We start from the raw sequence: 16,788 nt of genomic DNA on the forward strand, positions 1-16,788 counted from the left end.
TTAACCGACATGCCACCCTTCCTAAAATGGAACCCTGGGGCTGGTATGTGGAGCTGAGCGATCCTGGGAGAGTCACTCAGCCCTTCTGGGTGTCAGGCTGTTCTCACAGAAAAACAGGAACACACCTTCTTGCCTTGTAAGGATGAGCAGGTTAAATTATATATCCTGCTACAAATCTTCTGTTTTGCAAGATCAAAAGGCTTGGGAGCTAATTTACGATACCCAAGACATGAAAGCAACCTAAATATCTATCAGCAGATGAATGGATAGGGAAGACAGGGTATAACTATACAATGAAATATGACTCAGCCATAAAAAAGAAGGCAACAATGCTGTTTGCAGCTACATGGGTGGGCCTAAAGGTGATCATACCAAACGCAGTTATGTCAAATAAAGACAAATTTTATATGGTATCACCTACATGTGGCATCAGAAAAAATAACACAAATGAACTGATATACTAAACAGACTCACAGACAGAGAAAACAAACCTATGGTTATTGAAGGGAAAGGATGGGGAGAGGGATAAATTAGGAGCTTGGGATTAGCAGATACAAACTATTCTATATGAGATAAACCACAAAGCCCTCCTATATAGCACTGGGAACTACAGTCAGTATCTTGTAATGAACTATTGTCTGCTAAGTTGCCTCAGTGTGGATGACTCTGTGTGACCACATGGACTGAAGGCTGCCAGGCTCCTCTGTCCATGGGATTCTCCAGGCAAGAATACTGGAGTGGGTTGCCACGCCCTCCTCCGGGGGACCTACCCAACCCAGGGACTGAACCCATATCTGCCTGTACTGGCAGGCAGGTTCTTTATCACTAGTGCGAAAGAAAAAAAAAAGTTTGGGGAACAAGACAGAAGTGCTGGTTGCACAACCTCAGGGATGTGCTAAATGTGATGAAATTTTACACTCTGCAATGGACTTTGAGCACCTCGTCCTCGACAGTGACACAGGGAGCCTCCTACCTGCAGCCTTTTCAGCTCTCTCGGCCCGCAGGCGCCCAGCCTCCCGGAGCACAGCCATGGCCTGGATGGCAGCCCGGAGCACCGCCCAGCGGAACACGGCCACGGGGTCCATGCCGATGAGTTCCCGCACGTACGAGCTGTCACTGCCCCGCAGGAGGGCCACGATGTCCGGCCTCATGTAGTCCATGTTCTTCTCTCGGAAGTCCTGGCGTGGGGACGATGGGTAAGAAGGGTGGTGGGTGGTCCCTTGCTAGTGTTGGCTGAGGCCCTGGGGTCAGCTCGGGAAAGGCTGGGTGGGGAGTGGGACCCATCTCCACGACAGAGAGGGGGTTCCTGCCCACGGGGGCCTCGAAAGCAGGGCCAGGGGTTTGACACTGGGTCTGAGCGCCCTGGAGCCTTGCCAAGCAAAAGCAATAAAGAGGGGGCACAGAGCAAGCGCCCGAAGGAAAGGACCTCCACGGTACCCAGGGGTCCCATTCCCATCCCCTGAGTGGAGCGCAACTTGATTGACAGTGGTGACAGATGGCTACGTACCTTGATCTGATATTTCACCTTCCCTGCAAAGTGCTGGATGATGAAGGCCGGCTCCATGACGGGGGTGCCGAGGAAGTACCTGTTGTCCTCGTGTTGCTGTTTGAACTTGGCCAGCAGAGTCTGGCTCGTGGCGTGCGGAAAGCTGGGAAGAGCACGGGAGACCTTTAACGGCAGGAACTGCAGCCGGTCACCTGCTCTGTATTGGCAGGTCACAGGCCTTCTGTGGAGGAGGCGGGCGGGTGCTCGGGCTGCGGTGGCCTGGGCACGAGGCTGAGGGCAAAGTGATGCCCTCAGGGCTGGGGAGCACACTGGAAACAGGCAGGGCACCCCAGTGGCCCCGGCCCATGTAAAAGTCTGGTCCAGGCAAGATCGTGACCGGGGCCCATCACGGGCAGTTCCTGGAATAATCCCAGGGCAGGGGTGACTTCTGGTCTCAGGTGCATCTGTAGCTGGGTGCTGTTCTTGCAGTGGGTCTTGCCCATGCTCCCTGTTAGAGGCAGGGGCTGGGATTTGGATGAAACAGGGAGGTGAGCGGGGCCTGACTAAGGGAGCCGCTATATCTGGCTATTTTGGCCTCCCAGGAAGGAAATGCCGCAGCCAGCTTTGGCATCCAGCCTGCGCCCTGCCTCACTGCAAACTCGGGCAGCAAGGTATGCCTCTGAACCCCTGATGCCTGGGTTTCATGGCTTAACAGGGCATAGATGGGGAGACCCTGTCGCTATGAGGCACACATTGCCAGGGGCACATCACTGCCAGGGGCAGGGTGTGGAGAGCAAGAGGCCCACTCACTCAGCTGTGGAAATAAGCAACATCTTCGCACGCTATTTCAGAAAATCCAATTTGATGCCCCCCAAGCCCCTCTAAAATCATGATGAACTAAAACAATAAGATTTTATTTTTTTAAATCTTGATTTTTTTTTTTTTTTGCTCACCATGGACTTTCTTTTTTTTGACATCCATTTTTATTTATTTTTTGGCCATGTCCCAAAGCACGTGGGATCTTAGCTCCCCAACCAGGGATTGAACCTGTGCCCCCTGCATTGGAAGCACAGAGTCTTAATCACTGGACTGCCAGAGAGGTCCCCTAAAATAGCAAGATTTTAAACAAAGACAAATCCGACCAGGCTCAGCCTGGCCCTGCCTTGCATGCCTTTCCCAGATTTGGCTCTGAGGAGTTTGCTGGGAGGGACAATTAACCCTTCCAAGTGCCCTGCTCCTTCCCTTATCTGAACATTTTCTCCCTGGATTCTGGCCTAGAATGGATGTGTCTGTCCTGGATGGGACTCAGCTTGAGGCAGTTGGTGAGCCCTATTTACCCCAGGCCTGAGGGGACGTTGGCAGCAAATGAGGGGCCTGATAAAAGTTGTTGATAAAAAGACTTTCCAGTGGATAAGGATCCACCATGCAATGCAGGAGATGCAGGTTCCATCCCTGGACTGGGAACTAAGATCCCATGTGCCAAGGAACAACCAAGTCTACGTGCCGTGACTACTGAGCCCTGGAGCCACAACTCGAGAGTCTGTGCACCTCAACAAAAGACCCCACAGGATGCAACAAAGACCTCACATGCAGCAGCTAGGACCCGACAGTTAAAAGAAACCCAAAACATGTCTACGCCCTGGCACACTGAACCTGCGAATGTGGCCTTGGACGCAGTCAAGTCAAGATGAGCTCTTTAGGGGGGCTTTACTGGCACTCCAGTGGTTAAGACTCGGTACTTTCACAACCGAGGGCTCACGTTCAATCCACGGTTGGGGCACTAAGATCTCACGAACTGTATGACGTGGTCCCCACTCTCCCCTAAAAAGATGAGGTCATCAGAGGGGGTACTAATCTGATAGGCTGGAGTCTTTATAGGAAGAGGAGGTGAAGCTGAAGGACAAAGATGATGTGACTACAGAGGCAGGGACTGGAGTCACGCAGCCAGAAGCCAGGAACACCTGAAGCCCCGGAAGGTGGAAGACACAAAGAAGTCTCCTCCTCGGAGGGAGGGTGGCCCTCCCACACCTTGGTTTTGGCCCATCAAGGCTGATTTTGCTCTTTTGGTCTCCAGAACTGTGAGAGAATAAATTTCTGCTGTTTTAGGCTGTCCTGCGATTTCAGGAACTCTGGCTGAGTGACTGAGCACAAAGCAGCTCGAGAGTGACCCTCTCCAGCCTTCATCATGTCTTGTGGATGAGGGCCGGCCGGCTTGGTGGAGAATCTCGTATCTGGGGCCCTGATTCCACTCCTTGCCTTTTGCAAGGCTGCACCAAGCCTGTGACCGGCTTCTAGATTCAGGTCCCACAAGTCTTTCCCAAAGACTCCTGGGAGGGTGAGGGTGTGTCCCTGAGTTCACAGCTCTTGTGAGTGTTAATATTTCTCTGGTGAATGGCAAATGTGGGGTCAGGATTTGCAGCCACATGAATCTGAGCAACCTGGAAGTTCCTGGGATGAAATGGATTCGAGTAAGGCCCTGGGGCTGCAGAACCGGATGCAGGGAGACTCACTTGCTCTCTTCGTCCAGCAGATAGAAGAGGCCGGTGGGCTTCTTGCTGATCAGGTGGATGCAGCCCACGTTGTCTGTGTAGTCGATGGTGTGCCAAGAGATCCCTTCGCTCTGGTACTCCTCCTGCGGGGTTCAAGGGTATCTGTTACGCTTATCGTTTCATGGACACAGTAACACCTACGCAGCACACGTCCTACGTAAAAATACTTTATGTATGCATGTACATATTTATATATAAACGTGCAAATAACATAGAATGCGTATTAATGTAGCAATAGAAGTATATCAATAAATACATAACATTATTTGAGAAATAAGCCATTAGCAACAGGGAACAGGAATGCATATTCTCAAAGATCTTCCGTAAGTCCTCTGCATACGAACCTTCAGGTGGTGAACTTTCAAAGATGTGACTCTGCGTTCCCATGTCCGATCGTGTGAGTGAGTTCACGTGTCTGGTGTACACTGCCACCTGCACGCATCCTCTCTAAGTGGTTGTGCAGCTTGCCCTCTGCCTTCTATTGCTGACAATCTTCAGTTCTATCCTCTCCCACCTCCTCTCCCTCCTCCAGTCAGTAGCGCTTCTTGCCAGTTCACTCCACGCCAGGCCCTGTATGCCAGCTGTTGTACTGTACTACTACTGTACTTTTCAAAGTACTAGAAGAGTAAAGATATTTTCTTCCTTTTTTGCATTTTTTTAATGTATTATCTGTGTGAAAATTATTCTAAACCTGTAACAGCACAGGTTTATGCTTTAACTGTGTGTGTGTGTGCACGCTCAGTCGCTCAGTTGTATCTGACTCTTGGTGACCCGATGGACTATAGCCCCCACCAGGCTCCTTTGTCTATGGGATTTTCTAGGCAAGAAAACTGGCGTGGGTTGCCATTTCCTCCTCCAGGGGATCATCCCAACCCAGGGATAGAACTTGCATCTCTCCTGCACTGGCAGGAAGATTACCACAGCACCACCTGGAAAACCCACCTAGGTGCCTAGGCTAACTCTGGTTGACTTACGAACGTACTATCAGAACAGAACTCGCTCATGATGTAGGGGACTTACTGTATCACACCAGAGTGCTTAAAAATCATGCTTAAAATCACCCAGGGGTCAGCAAACTTTCTTTGTAAAGAGCCAGATGGTAAATATATTAGGCTTTATGAGTTAGATGGGGTCTGCATGACTCAGCTTGGCTCTTGTAGCATGAAAGGAGACAGATGCTGTGTTGACAAACAGGTGTGGCCATGTGCCAGTAATTTTGGGCAGCCCCTGCTCTTATATGAATGTCCCAACAATCATATAGTGTGAGAGACCCATGTCACTTTGAACTTTCTAACAGCCATGTTTAAAAATGTGAAAAGAGAGCAGGCAAAGTTAACTTAAACAATACAGTTAATTTAACCCAAAACACCCAAGGTGTCTGATGTATGTCAACATCATGACATGTGATTTAACTGACATAAAAAATTACAAACACGGCCCTTTACAAACGAGACAAAAATGCCTTAAAAAAAATTTTATTTTCTGGCCTTGCAGCATGGCATGCAGGATCTCAGGTCCTGGACTGGGGCTAGAACTCGTGCTCATTACAGGGGAGCTGACTGTGGCTCAGACCATGAACTCCTTATTGCAAGACGAACACTTAAATTGAAGAAAGTAGGGAGAACCACGAGACCATTCAGGTATGACCTAAATCAAATCCCTTACAGTGGAAGTGACAAATAGATTCAAGGGATGAGATCTGAGAGTGCCTGAAGAACTATGGACAGAGGTTCATGACATTGTACAGGAGGCAGGGATCAAGACCATCCCTGAGAAAAAGAAATTCAAAAAGGCAAAATGGTTGTCTGAGGAGGCCTTACAAATAGCTGAGAAAAGAAGAGAAGTGAAAGGCAAAGGAGGAAAGGAAAGATACACCCATATGAATGCAGAATTCCAAAGAATAGCACAGAGAGATAAGAAAGCCTTCCTCAGTGATCAGTGCAAAGAAATAAGAGGAAAACAACAGAATGGGAAAGACGAGAGATCTCTTCAAGAAAATTAGTGATACCAAGGAAACATTTCATGCAAAGATGGGCACAATAAAGGACAGAAATGGTATGGACCTAACAGAAGCAGAAGATATTAAGAAGACATGGCAAGAATACACAGAAGAACTATACAAAAAGATCTTCATGACCCAGAGAATCACGATGGTGTGATCACTCACCTACAGCCAGGCATCCTGGAATGAGAAGTCAAGTGGGCCTTGGGAAGCATCACTACAAACAAAGCTAGTGGAGGTGATGTAATTCTAGTTGAGCTATTTCAAATCCTAAATGATGATGCTGTTAAAGTGATGCACTCAATATGCCAACAAATTTGGAAAACTCAGCAGTGGCCACAGGGCTGGAAAAAGTGTTTTCATTTCAATTCCAAAGAAAGGCAATGTCAGAGAATGTTCAAACTACCACACAATTGCACACATCTCACACACTAGCAAAGTAATGCTCAAAATTCTCTAAGCCAGCCTTCAACAGTATATGAATTGTGAACTTCCAGATACTCAGGCTAGATTAAGAAAAGGCAGAGGAGCCAGAGATCAAATTGCCAACATCTGTTGGATCATCAAAAAAGCAAGAGTTCCAGAAAAAACATCTAGCTTTGCTTTTTTGATTACGACAAAGCCTTTGACTGTGTGGACCACAATAAACTGTGGAAAATTCTTAAAGAGATGGGAATACCAGACCACCTTACCTGCCTCCCAAGAAATCTGTATGCAGGTCAAGAACTGGACATGGAACAACAGCCTGGTTCCAAACAGGGAAAGGAGTATGTCAAGGTTGTATAGTGTCACCCTGCTTATTTAACTTATATACAGAGTATATCATGTGAAAAGCCAGGATGGATGAAGCACAAGCTGGAATCAAGATTGCTGGGAGAAATACCAATAATCTCAGATACACAGATGAAACCACCCTTATGGCAGAAATTGAAGAAGAACTAAAGAGCCTCTTGATGAAAAGTGAAAGAGGAGAGTGAAAAAGTTGGCTTAAAACTCAACATTCAGAAGACTAAGATCACGGGAACCATTCCCATCACTTCAAGGCAAATAGATGGGGAAACAATGAAAACAGTGACAGACTTTTATTTTTGGGGGGCTCCCAATTCACTACAAATGGTGACTGCAGCCATGAAATTAAAAGATGCTTGCTTCTTGGAAGAGAAGCTATGACCAACCTAGACAGCATTTTAAAAAGCAGAGACACTGCCTTGCCAACAAAGTTCTATCTAGTCAAAGCTATGGCTTGTCCAGTAGCCACGTATGGACGTGAGAGTTGGATCATAAAAAAAGCTGAGCACCAAAGAATTAATGCTTCTGAACTGTGGTGTTGGAGAAGACTCTTGAGAGTCCCTTGGACTGCAAGGAGATCAAACCAGTCAATCCTAAAGGAAATCAGTCCTGAATATTCATTGGAAGGACTGATGCTGAAGCTGAAACTCCAATACTTTGGCCACCTGATGTGAAGAATTGACTCACTAGAAAAGACCCTGATGCTGGGAAAGATTGAAGGCAGGAGGAGAAGGGGATGACAGAGGATGAGATGGTTGGATGGTATCACTGATTCAACGGACATCAGTTTGAGCAAGCTTCAGGAGTTGGTGACGGACAGGGAAGCCTGGCGTGCTGCAGTCCGTGGGGGTCACAAAGAGTTGGACACGACTGAGCGACTGAACTCCGTGCAGAGGAAGGTGGATTGTTTTTTTAATGATTATGGAAATTATCTTTATTTATTAAACAAAAAACACAACTTTTTATCTTATTGGAATACAGCGGATTAACAATGTGATAATTTCAGGTGCACAGCAGAGGGACTCAGCCATACATACGCATGTATCCATTCTTCCCCCAACGCCCCGCTCCCCCGGGCTGCCCAGGAAGCGTGGAGTCTTAACCACTGGACTGCCAGGGAAGTCCCCCAAATGCCTTTCTCCCCCTGCGCTAGGTCCTTGCAATCCGCTATCTCTTCCTACTCAACTCAATTTGGACCAGCCACATTTCAAGTGAGAAATGTGAGTTTCAGCTAAGAGACATAATAATAAAATTAGCTAAGTATTAGCTAAATATAGGGGTTTCTTTGGTGGCTCAGACAGTAAAGAATCCGCCTGCAATGCAGGAGACCTGGGTTCGATCTCTGGGTTGGGAAGATCCCCTGGAAAAGGGAATGGCAACCCACTCTAGTATTCTTGCCTGGAGAATTCTATGGACAGAAGAGCCTGGTGGGCTACAGTCCATGGGGTCCCGAGGAGTCAGACGTGACTGAAGGACTAACACTCACACTCTCACATATACATGTGTATAAACCCATCAGCTTTCTTTCGTCAGAATCCATCAAAGGAAGGACAATACTTGGGTAAAGAAGGCTGGTTATTTTGAAGTGAAAACACCTATAACATGGGATATCTTCATTGTTGACTGAAGCAAATCCTTACAAGGCAACTCAGCTTGTCTCCCATTGAATCAACTTTCACGTCTGAGCAGACAGAAAGTACAACACCGACCTGTGGCGTCAAATATCCCTGCCTTTTGCCTCATCTGGGGCTGGGTGGGAATGTTCCCGGACTCTCCCTTTTTTGCAGAGAAAAATTCTGGGGCGGGTTTGATGACAAATCAGGTCCCCAGGGGGATCCCGGTTCTGGCTCATTCCCTTCCTCCTAGGACTGGATGGGTGAATAAGCCGGTATTTCCTTACCTGCTCTAGCTTGAAAATGTGCTGGTTGAAGTAATACTGGAGCTGCTCGTTGGCGTAGTTGATGCAGAACTGCTCAAAACTGTTCCTCTCAAAGTCTTCAAACCCAAAGATGTCGAGGACTCCGATAGACAGGCACTGGGGGAGATCGCGAGAATGGTTATCACTGGTGAGTACTCCCTTGGGAGCGACCTGTCTGATGCTAAGGGTCTTAGAACCTGTAATATTTTTTTTTCAAACCTTAAAGTTTTTATTTTGTATTGGGGTACAGCCAATTAACAATGTGATAGTTTCAAGTGAACAGTGAAGGGACTCAGCCTCACATACACCTCTACTCTTCTCTCCCCAACCCCCCTCCCATCCAGGCTGGCACATAACACTGAGTAGATACAACCTGTAATACTAAACAGAGCCCTGTGTTTCTGACTTCTGTTTGGGGCTGCACTGTGTGGCCTGCAGGATCTTAGTTCCCCAGCCAGGGATGGAACCCATGCCCCCTGCAGTGCAAGCAGAGAGTCTTAACCACTGGGCCAATAGGAAAGTCCCAGAGTTCCCTGTTTTCTCTGCACTGGGCCCCGAGAACCGCATCCTGTTGGTTCCCTGGGGCTGCTGAGGGGAGAAACCGGCCTCACGCCTGACGGACTGCAGCCAGGGTCATAGGTTGCCAGCCGAGGAGGTGTGGCCCTTACCGAGACAGACTCTTCCATGTCCTTCTTGTTGAGGAGAGCGTGGTTGATCCGCAGCACGATCCAATCGAACAGCGCGCTGTACAGTGACTTGGCCATGGAGTCACGGGCGGTGATGGCCTGTGGGCACAGAGTTTTGGGGGGTCACACCTTGCCGAGGTGTGACTCCGAGGTCTGTGCACGGGGAGGTCAAGGTGGTGACTTGAAACACTCAGCTCCTCTGATACCTCCCCTCCTCACTCTGCTTGCTGTCCTGTCCACTCGGACGCCCTTGCACACCAGAGCATGAAGCTCTGACCTGGCAGCCTGGGGTCTGGCCAAGTCTTTCTTATGGGACGGCCTGCTCCTCAGAGGACCCTGGGGACTGCTGGGGTGGGCACATGGGCTCAGGGAGGGCGCTGTGGGAGAATAAACCAGGAGCTTGGGCTGGGTTCAACCCCTGCGGTTCTGGGAGCACCATGGGCCAGGCCACAGTGTGCCGAAAAGCAGTGATTGATGTTTACAATTTTTAAAACAGGCTCATTGGGGTCTAATTTACCTACAAGAAATCCCTTCTTTGTATGTTCTCAGACCTACGTTGTGACGGGACTTACTCAGCCTGCTATCAAGATCTAGATAACGAGGTCCTCTGGCGTTGTGGAAATGGAGCTGTGTAGGATGGTGCCCTGTACCTGGCCTTCATCTCCCTCGCTCAGCTCAGTGCCCCCAGGGAGCAGCTGTGCTGTGGGCTCCAGTGACCTGTGGCACCTGTCACATACCACGGCTGAGCACCTTTTGCCCACAGGGGCTCCAAGTACCTAGGTGTCCATTTTAGATGCTTGAGCAGCTTCTCCCATGAGCTAAAAATACCCCCCTGCCCCCGGGGCTAGGTACTTTCCTGATGCTCCCCAATCTGCAAGTCTAGAGGTGTAAAAACGCAAGAAGAACATGCCACAGAGAAAACATTGAGACTGGGGCAAAGGCTAGAGAGAGGCGTCTTATCAACACGTAGGGACCCACACAACGGTTGTAAAGGTCATGCTCTAACCCAGGGGTCAGCAAGCTTTTTCAGGCAAGGGCCTGTTGAGTCAGCGTGGTCAGCTTTGCGGGACAGCTCTGCCACTGCGGCAGACCAACATGTGCATGAATGGTCATGGTCAAGTGCCGATAAAGTTTTATTGACAGAAGCAGGAAGCAGGCCAGGTTTGGCTTGCAAGCTGCAGGTGGCTGTCCTCTGCTGGTGAGAACCAGCGTGCCCACTAAACAGCTCGATACTGAGACCATCACACGTGGCTCCAGCTCTGCCCCTTGAGCTGTATAAGCTGGTTTGAGCTTCCAAGGTTCTCCTCTGTCAAACTGTGCTGTTAAATGCTCAGTTGTATCCGACTCTTTTGTGACCTCAAGGACTGTAGCCTGCCAGGCTCCTCTGTCCATGGAATTTCCCAGGCAAGAATATGGGAGTGGGCTACCACAGCCTTCTCCAGGGGATCTTTCTGACTCAGGGATGGAACCAGTGCCCCCTGTGTCTCCTGCATTGGCAAGTGGATTCTTTACCATTTGAACCATGAGGAGGTCAAATGAGGGGCAGGAAAATGACCACCCATGCCAGCTATTTCTGAAGGGTCTCCCTAGCCCCACCCTGCGCACCTATGTTTTTGGGCCTGGGCAACCCATGAGAACCCAGGGCAGCACTCACCTCGCTGAGACTATAGGGAAGGATGAGCTTGTCATTGGAGGTCACTGTTTTTCTTTTGGTCAGAACTTCCACTAAGATTTCTCGCTTCACCTGTTTCAAGGTCAAGGAGGAAGAGGGGTGGGGAGGGACAAATTAGGAGTTCAGGATTAACAGATACATTTAATCTATATAAAATATATAAACAACAAGGTCCTACTGTATAGCACAGGGAACTATTTTTAATATCCTGTTAATAACCTATAATGGAAAATAATTTTTAAAGGAACATATGCACGTATGTTGTTGCTGCTGTTGTTTAGTCTAAGTTGTGTCTGACTCTTTTGTGACCCCATGGACTGTAGCCCACCAGGCTCCTCTGTCCATGGGGATTCTCCAGGCAAGAATACTGGAGTGGGTTGCCATGCCCTCCTCCAGGGGATCTTCCCAACCCAGGGATCGAACCTGGGTCTCTCACATTGCAGGCAGATTCTTTACCTACTGAGCCACCAGGGTAACCCCCCAAAATACTGGAGTGGGTAACCTATTCCTTCTCCAGGGGATCTTCCTGACCCAGGAATCGAACCAGGGTCTCCTGCATTGCAGGCGGACTCTTTACCAGCTGAGCCACCAGGGAAGCCCATATGCAGATATACATTCACACACACACACACGAATCACTTTATACTAGAAACACAACACTGCAAGCCAACTGTATGCTTCAATTAAAATTAAATAAATAAAAACTTAAAAAAAAAAAAAGAGGAGAGAAAAGCTGGAGAGCTTATTGACTAGATCCGTGTGTCACGAGGCAAGGCCTGAGGAGGGCGGAAGAAGGACCCCCTGGCAGCTGGGCCAGGAAGTGGGCCCAGAGCCCACCCTCGGGGCTGCCAACCCTCAGTGTGTGGGACACCGGTGCACCTCAGAATGTTCACACCCACAGGCTTGCTCGATGGCCTAGACTGTGGTCACACAGGCCTGGGTGTCACTGCAGCCCTCTGGCCCAGGGGCTGCCTGTGTTTATAGCTGTCGCTGCTGGAGTGGGTTCCTGGTCTGGGTGCGAGGGCGAAGCGAGGAGACTGCTCCTCCCTGACTGCCAAGCGCTGTCCATGGGCAGCCAAGAGTTGGGCCAGGGGAGCTGTCTCCATCTCCTGACAGACGCACTCACTCATTCCCATGAGCACAATGGGAGCTGGGGCTCCTGCACGCAGGCACACTTTAAAGAGCCACAAATGGCACACACTCAGAAAACAGCCTCAGCATCACAGGCATTTGGGGCTGGGTCCTTCTTTGAGCTTCCCCAGGGGCTCAGGTGGTAAAGAATCTGCCTGCAACATGGGAGACCCAGGTTCGATTCCTGGGTTGGGAAGATCCCCTGGAGAAGGGAACGGCAGCCCACTCCAGTATTCGTGCCTGGAGAACTCCATGGACAGAAGAGGCTGGCGGGCTATGGTCCATGGAGTCACAAAGAGCTGGAATGACTGAGTGAATAATGCTACTTCTTTGCTGTGGGGGCTGTCCTGCGCATTCTGTTAAATGGCATCCCCTGCCCACCAGATGACACTGCTGCTGCTGCTGCTAAGTCACTTCAGTCGTGTCCAACTCTGTGTGACCCCGTAGACGGCAGCCCACCAGGCTCCCCTGTCCCTGGGATTCTCCAGGCAAGAACATTGGAGTAGGTTGCCATTTCCTTCTCCAGTGCATGAAAGTGAAAAGTGAAAGTGAAGTCGCTCAGTTGTATCTGACTCTTTGCAACCCCATGGACTGCAGCCCACCAGACTCCTCCGTCCATGGGATTTTCCAGGCAAGAGTACTGGAGTGGGGTGCCATCGCCTTCTCCACCAGATGACACTAGTACCCCCCAAACGACGCCAGACATTGTCCAGTGCTCCCGGGGTTGAGGCCAAGGGGACAAGGGGATGGTCTAACCACAAAACGACCTTGGTGATCAAATGATGGTTTTAAAAAAAAAATCATAGTTCGTGTACAATGTTAAGTTAGTTTCAGATATACAGCAAACTGATTCAGTTATACAAATATATAGAAAGCTTTGATGGGCCGTTCCAGTGAGGGGCTGAGATGGGAGATGGTCCTTCCCAGGAGGAAGATGGGTCAGAAAGATACCTGCACCCCAATGTTCACAGCAGCACTAATAACAACAGGCAAGACACGGAGCAACCTAAATGTCCATCAACAGGCGAAAACGGGAAAAGGAAATGTGGTGTGAATGTTCATGGAACGCTACTCTGCCAGAAAAAGAAATAATGCCATTTGCAGCAGTAAGGCGAGACCAAGAGATTTTTCTACCAAGTGAAGTAAGTCAGACAGAGAAAGACAAATATGACGTGACATCGCTTATGCGCGGATTCTTTAAAAAACGATGCAAATGAACATATCTACAAAACAGAAATAGCATCACAGACATAGAAAACAAACTTATGGTTATCAAAGGGGAAGGGGCAGAGAGAAGGATCCATTAGGAGCTTGGGATTAAAGTATACACACGTATATAAAACAGACAATCAACTCTGTAGTGTACAGCGCAGGGAACTACACCCAGTATCTCGTAGTAACTTATAAAAGAATAGATACAGAACTGAGTCATTTTGTTCTACACCTGAAAGCAACACAGCATTGTAAAGCAACTATATTTCAATTAAAAAAAAAATAAAAGGAGATGAAGAAGGGATGGTCCTTGAGGGTATTATGTGAAGTGCAATAAGCCAGAAAAAGACAAATATCATATGATATCACTTATATGCAGAATCTTTAAAAAATGATACAAATGTAAGTGTACGTAAGTTAGTGTTAGTCGCTCAGTCGTGCCCGACTCTTTGCGACCCCATGGACTGCAGCCCACCAGGCTCCTCTGTCTATGAGATTTTTCAGGCAAGGACACTGGAGTGGGTTGCCATTTCCTTCTCCAGAGGATCCTCCCAACCCAGGGATCGAGCCCAGGTCTCCCGAATTGCAGGCAGAGTCTTTACTGACTGAGCTTCAAAGCATATACATTATTATAAATAAAATAATCAACTGCATAGCACACAGCACAGGGAACTATGCTCCACATCCTATAACGGAAAAGGATCTAGAAAAGAATAGATGTAGAACTGAATCATTTTGCTGTACACTTGAAAGTAACACAACATTGTAAATCACCTATATCTCAATTACAAAAAAAAAAAAGGAAATGAGGAGCGGATGGACCCTGAGGGTATTACGTTCACAGATATGTCAGACAAAGAATAGTGTATGATCTCCCTCATATGTGGAATTAAAAAAAAAAGCCAAGAAGAAAACACCCCTCAAACCTCCCAAACTCACAGATACAGAGAGCAGACTGGTGGCTGCCAGGAATGGGGGGTGGGTGAACGTGGGAAGGGGGCTCAAAGGCACAAACTTTTCGTCGTCAACTGTCACGAGAATGTAGTGACAGAATGCAGCGTGGCGACTGTGGCTAATATGACCGTACTGCGTAAATGAAAGCTGCCCAGAGAGTAGATCTTGGACGTTCTCATCACAAGAGGAAACGAATCCCATGGTCACTGAGCTGACAAGCATTAACTAGCCTTCTTGTGGTGGCCATCTGGCAACAGATGATACAGATACTGAATCATGTATGCTGTCCGTCTGAAGGTAAAATCAATCATAGCTCGATTAAAAAAAAGAAAAGAAACGAGGAAGGGACACGGCAGGGACGGCGGGGGAGGAAGCAGCGGACAGAGGCTCGGCCAGTGCAGGAAGCTTGGGCCTCAGTGGGCGGCCACTGTGGCTGAGGCCCAGGGACAGTACCTTCAGGAGCTGCGACAGCGTGTCCAGCGCCTCGGGGGGCCCAACCTCCAGGCCTTCGTCTCGGCCCGTGGCTCTCTTCCTGTAAGTGATGTTGCCTAGGTACAAGATGGCCGAGAGGATGGAAAAAATCCTGGGGAGAGAAGGAGCCAAGGTTGGGGCACGTCCCCAGTCTCGAGACAGCAGAAGCTTCCAGTGAACTGTGCTCAAGTTTCCAGCGACCTGGGCTGTATTCGTAAAAGCAGCCATTCTAGTCAAGAACACGCGAAATGCGAAAGACGAGCACTCCTCTGTTGGCAACTCTCTGTGAAACAGGACTTTGGAGGCACATAGCTCTATTGTTTTTTTTGGTGGTTTGGGAGAGCTTAAAAATTTTCTTATGGAGGCATCACATGCATACGCCACCCCCCCCCCTCCAAAATGCACACAGTTTCCCAAGTGTAGATGCTGTTTTCTTTTTCAGCCACACTGTGAGGCATATGGGATTTTAGTCACCCGACCAGGGATCGAACCTGCACTTCCTGCATTTGAAGTGTGCAGTCTTAACCACTGGACCACCAGGGAATTCCGTCCCCAGGTGTTAAGTTTGATGAAGCGTCACCAAATGTAGAGATGCTTGTGACTAACACTCAGACCAAAAAATAGAACAACATTTCAGGCCCTGGACCCTCCCTAGCTTCCAAAGAGGAACCGCTGTCCTGACATCTAATGCCATCTGTGAACGTGGCTTTGGTGAAATCACGTGTACTTACATCGGGCCTGCCGTTGAAAAGGTGTAAGGTGGGGGAGTCATGTGTGTTACTGCATGTAGCACTGTTCATTCCCTTTTTTTTTTGAAAAGATTTACTCATGTACTTTTCTTTTGTTCTGGCCAAGCTGCCTGGCGCGTGGGATGCCAGTTCCCTGATCAGGGACAGAGACTGGGTCCCTTGCAGTGGAGTCCTAACCAATGGGCTCCCGAGGCAAGTTTCCACGTTCTTTATTCTTAACGCTGCCACTTCTCAGCCTTGGCACTGCTGGTACCTGGCTTCTACCCACCTGGCCCCTCCGGCTACACCTGCAGTGTGACACTCAAAAGCGTCATCAGGCAAGGCCAAGTGTCCCCTGGGAGCACAAGCAGGACCCCAGTGGGAACCACTGCTGTGCAGGGTTGGTATCTGGCCAACGGGGGCCTTTTTCTGCACAGCACCTGAGCTGAGGATGGTTCTTAAGCTTTTAAAGGGTCGTTAAGAAAACAGAATGCAAAGAACACGCCACAGAGATTGTGTGGCCCATGAAGCTGAAAAACATTTGCTCTCTGTCCCCAGAGAGTGTGCCGACTCCTGCAGGGATATACTGCACTGTGTTGATTTATTTAATCTCTGGTTGGTGGGCGTTTGGGAGGGTTTCCTGGGGTTGGGGACGGTTATAGACGAGGCTGCTGTGTGCGTTCCTGTGCGTGCTGCTGGCCAAGCATGTGTATACGTCTGGTTGTGTACATGCCTCGGCAGTAAAAGCTGCCCAGTGGTTGTCCACAGGAGTTGGCCCCGTGGTGTCCTCCTGGCAGCATATTGGGCAGAGGCGTCCCCTCTGGGTGTTGCGGTCACCCAGGAAGGTGTGGAGAATGCTCTGAGTGGTTTTGAAGAATTAAAATAATTTTTAACTGTGGTCGAAGACACATCATATAAAATTCACTTTCTTGGCCGTTTTTAGCCGTATGGCTCTGTAATGTGAAGTATACCATGTTGTTGGGCAAAAGCCTTGCGGTTTTTTTTTGTTTTGGGTAAATATACCTGAGTAAATTTTCTTTTCTTAGATTTTTTTTTTCTGCCTCTATTGAGATAGTGTAGCTTTTCTGCTACTTAACAAAATCTCTAGTCTGTTAATGAAGAAATTAAGATTTTTAAATGACAGAGGAATTCCCTGCTAGTCCAGTGGTTAAAACTCCATGCTTTGATTG

General features: G+C 48.7%; 1 protein-coding gene and 1 long non-coding RNA gene across 17 annotated transcripts in view; one reads left to right on the forward strand and one right to left on the reverse strand.

Annotated features, from left to right (window-relative positions):
* Positions 1 to 16,788, reverse strand: part of MYO9B (myosin IXB) — a 106,769-nt gene that overhangs the window by 31,001 nt on the left and 58,980 nt on the right. For all 16 annotated transcript variants that reach the window (XM_069589125.1, XM_069589120.1, XM_069589129.1 and 13 more), the window contains 7 exons: positions 14,853 to 14,982; positions 11,085 to 11,174; positions 9,413 to 9,529; positions 8,727 to 8,861; positions 3,997 to 4,118; positions 1,508 to 1,649; positions 974 to 1,178 (listed from right to left, as the gene is read on the reverse strand). In XM_069589125.1, coding sequence (XP_069445226.1) covers positions 974 to 1,178; positions 1,508 to 1,649; positions 3,997 to 4,118; positions 8,727 to 8,861; positions 9,413 to 9,529; positions 11,085 to 11,174; positions 14,853 to 14,982 — 941 coding nt within the window. The remainder of the gene's footprint in view (positions 1 to 973; positions 1,179 to 1,507; positions 1,650 to 3,996; positions 4,119 to 8,726; positions 8,862 to 9,412; positions 9,530 to 11,084; positions 11,175 to 14,852; positions 14,983 to 16,788) is intronic.
* Positions 943 to 11,822, forward strand: LOC138440141 (uncharacterized). The gene is made up of 3 exons (XR_011256924.1): positions 943 to 1,196; positions 8,736 to 8,892; positions 9,980 to 11,822. It is a non-coding gene; the product is annotated as an uncharacterized lncRNA (long non-coding RNA).

The sequence above is a fragment of the Ovis canadensis genome, chromosome 5, assembly GCF_042477335.2.
Source record: "Ovis canadensis isolate MfBH-ARS-UI-01 breed Bighorn chromosome 5, ARS-UI_OviCan_v2, whole genome shotgun sequence".
NCBI lineage: Eukaryota > Metazoa > Chordata > Mammalia > Artiodactyla > Bovidae > Ovis > Ovis canadensis.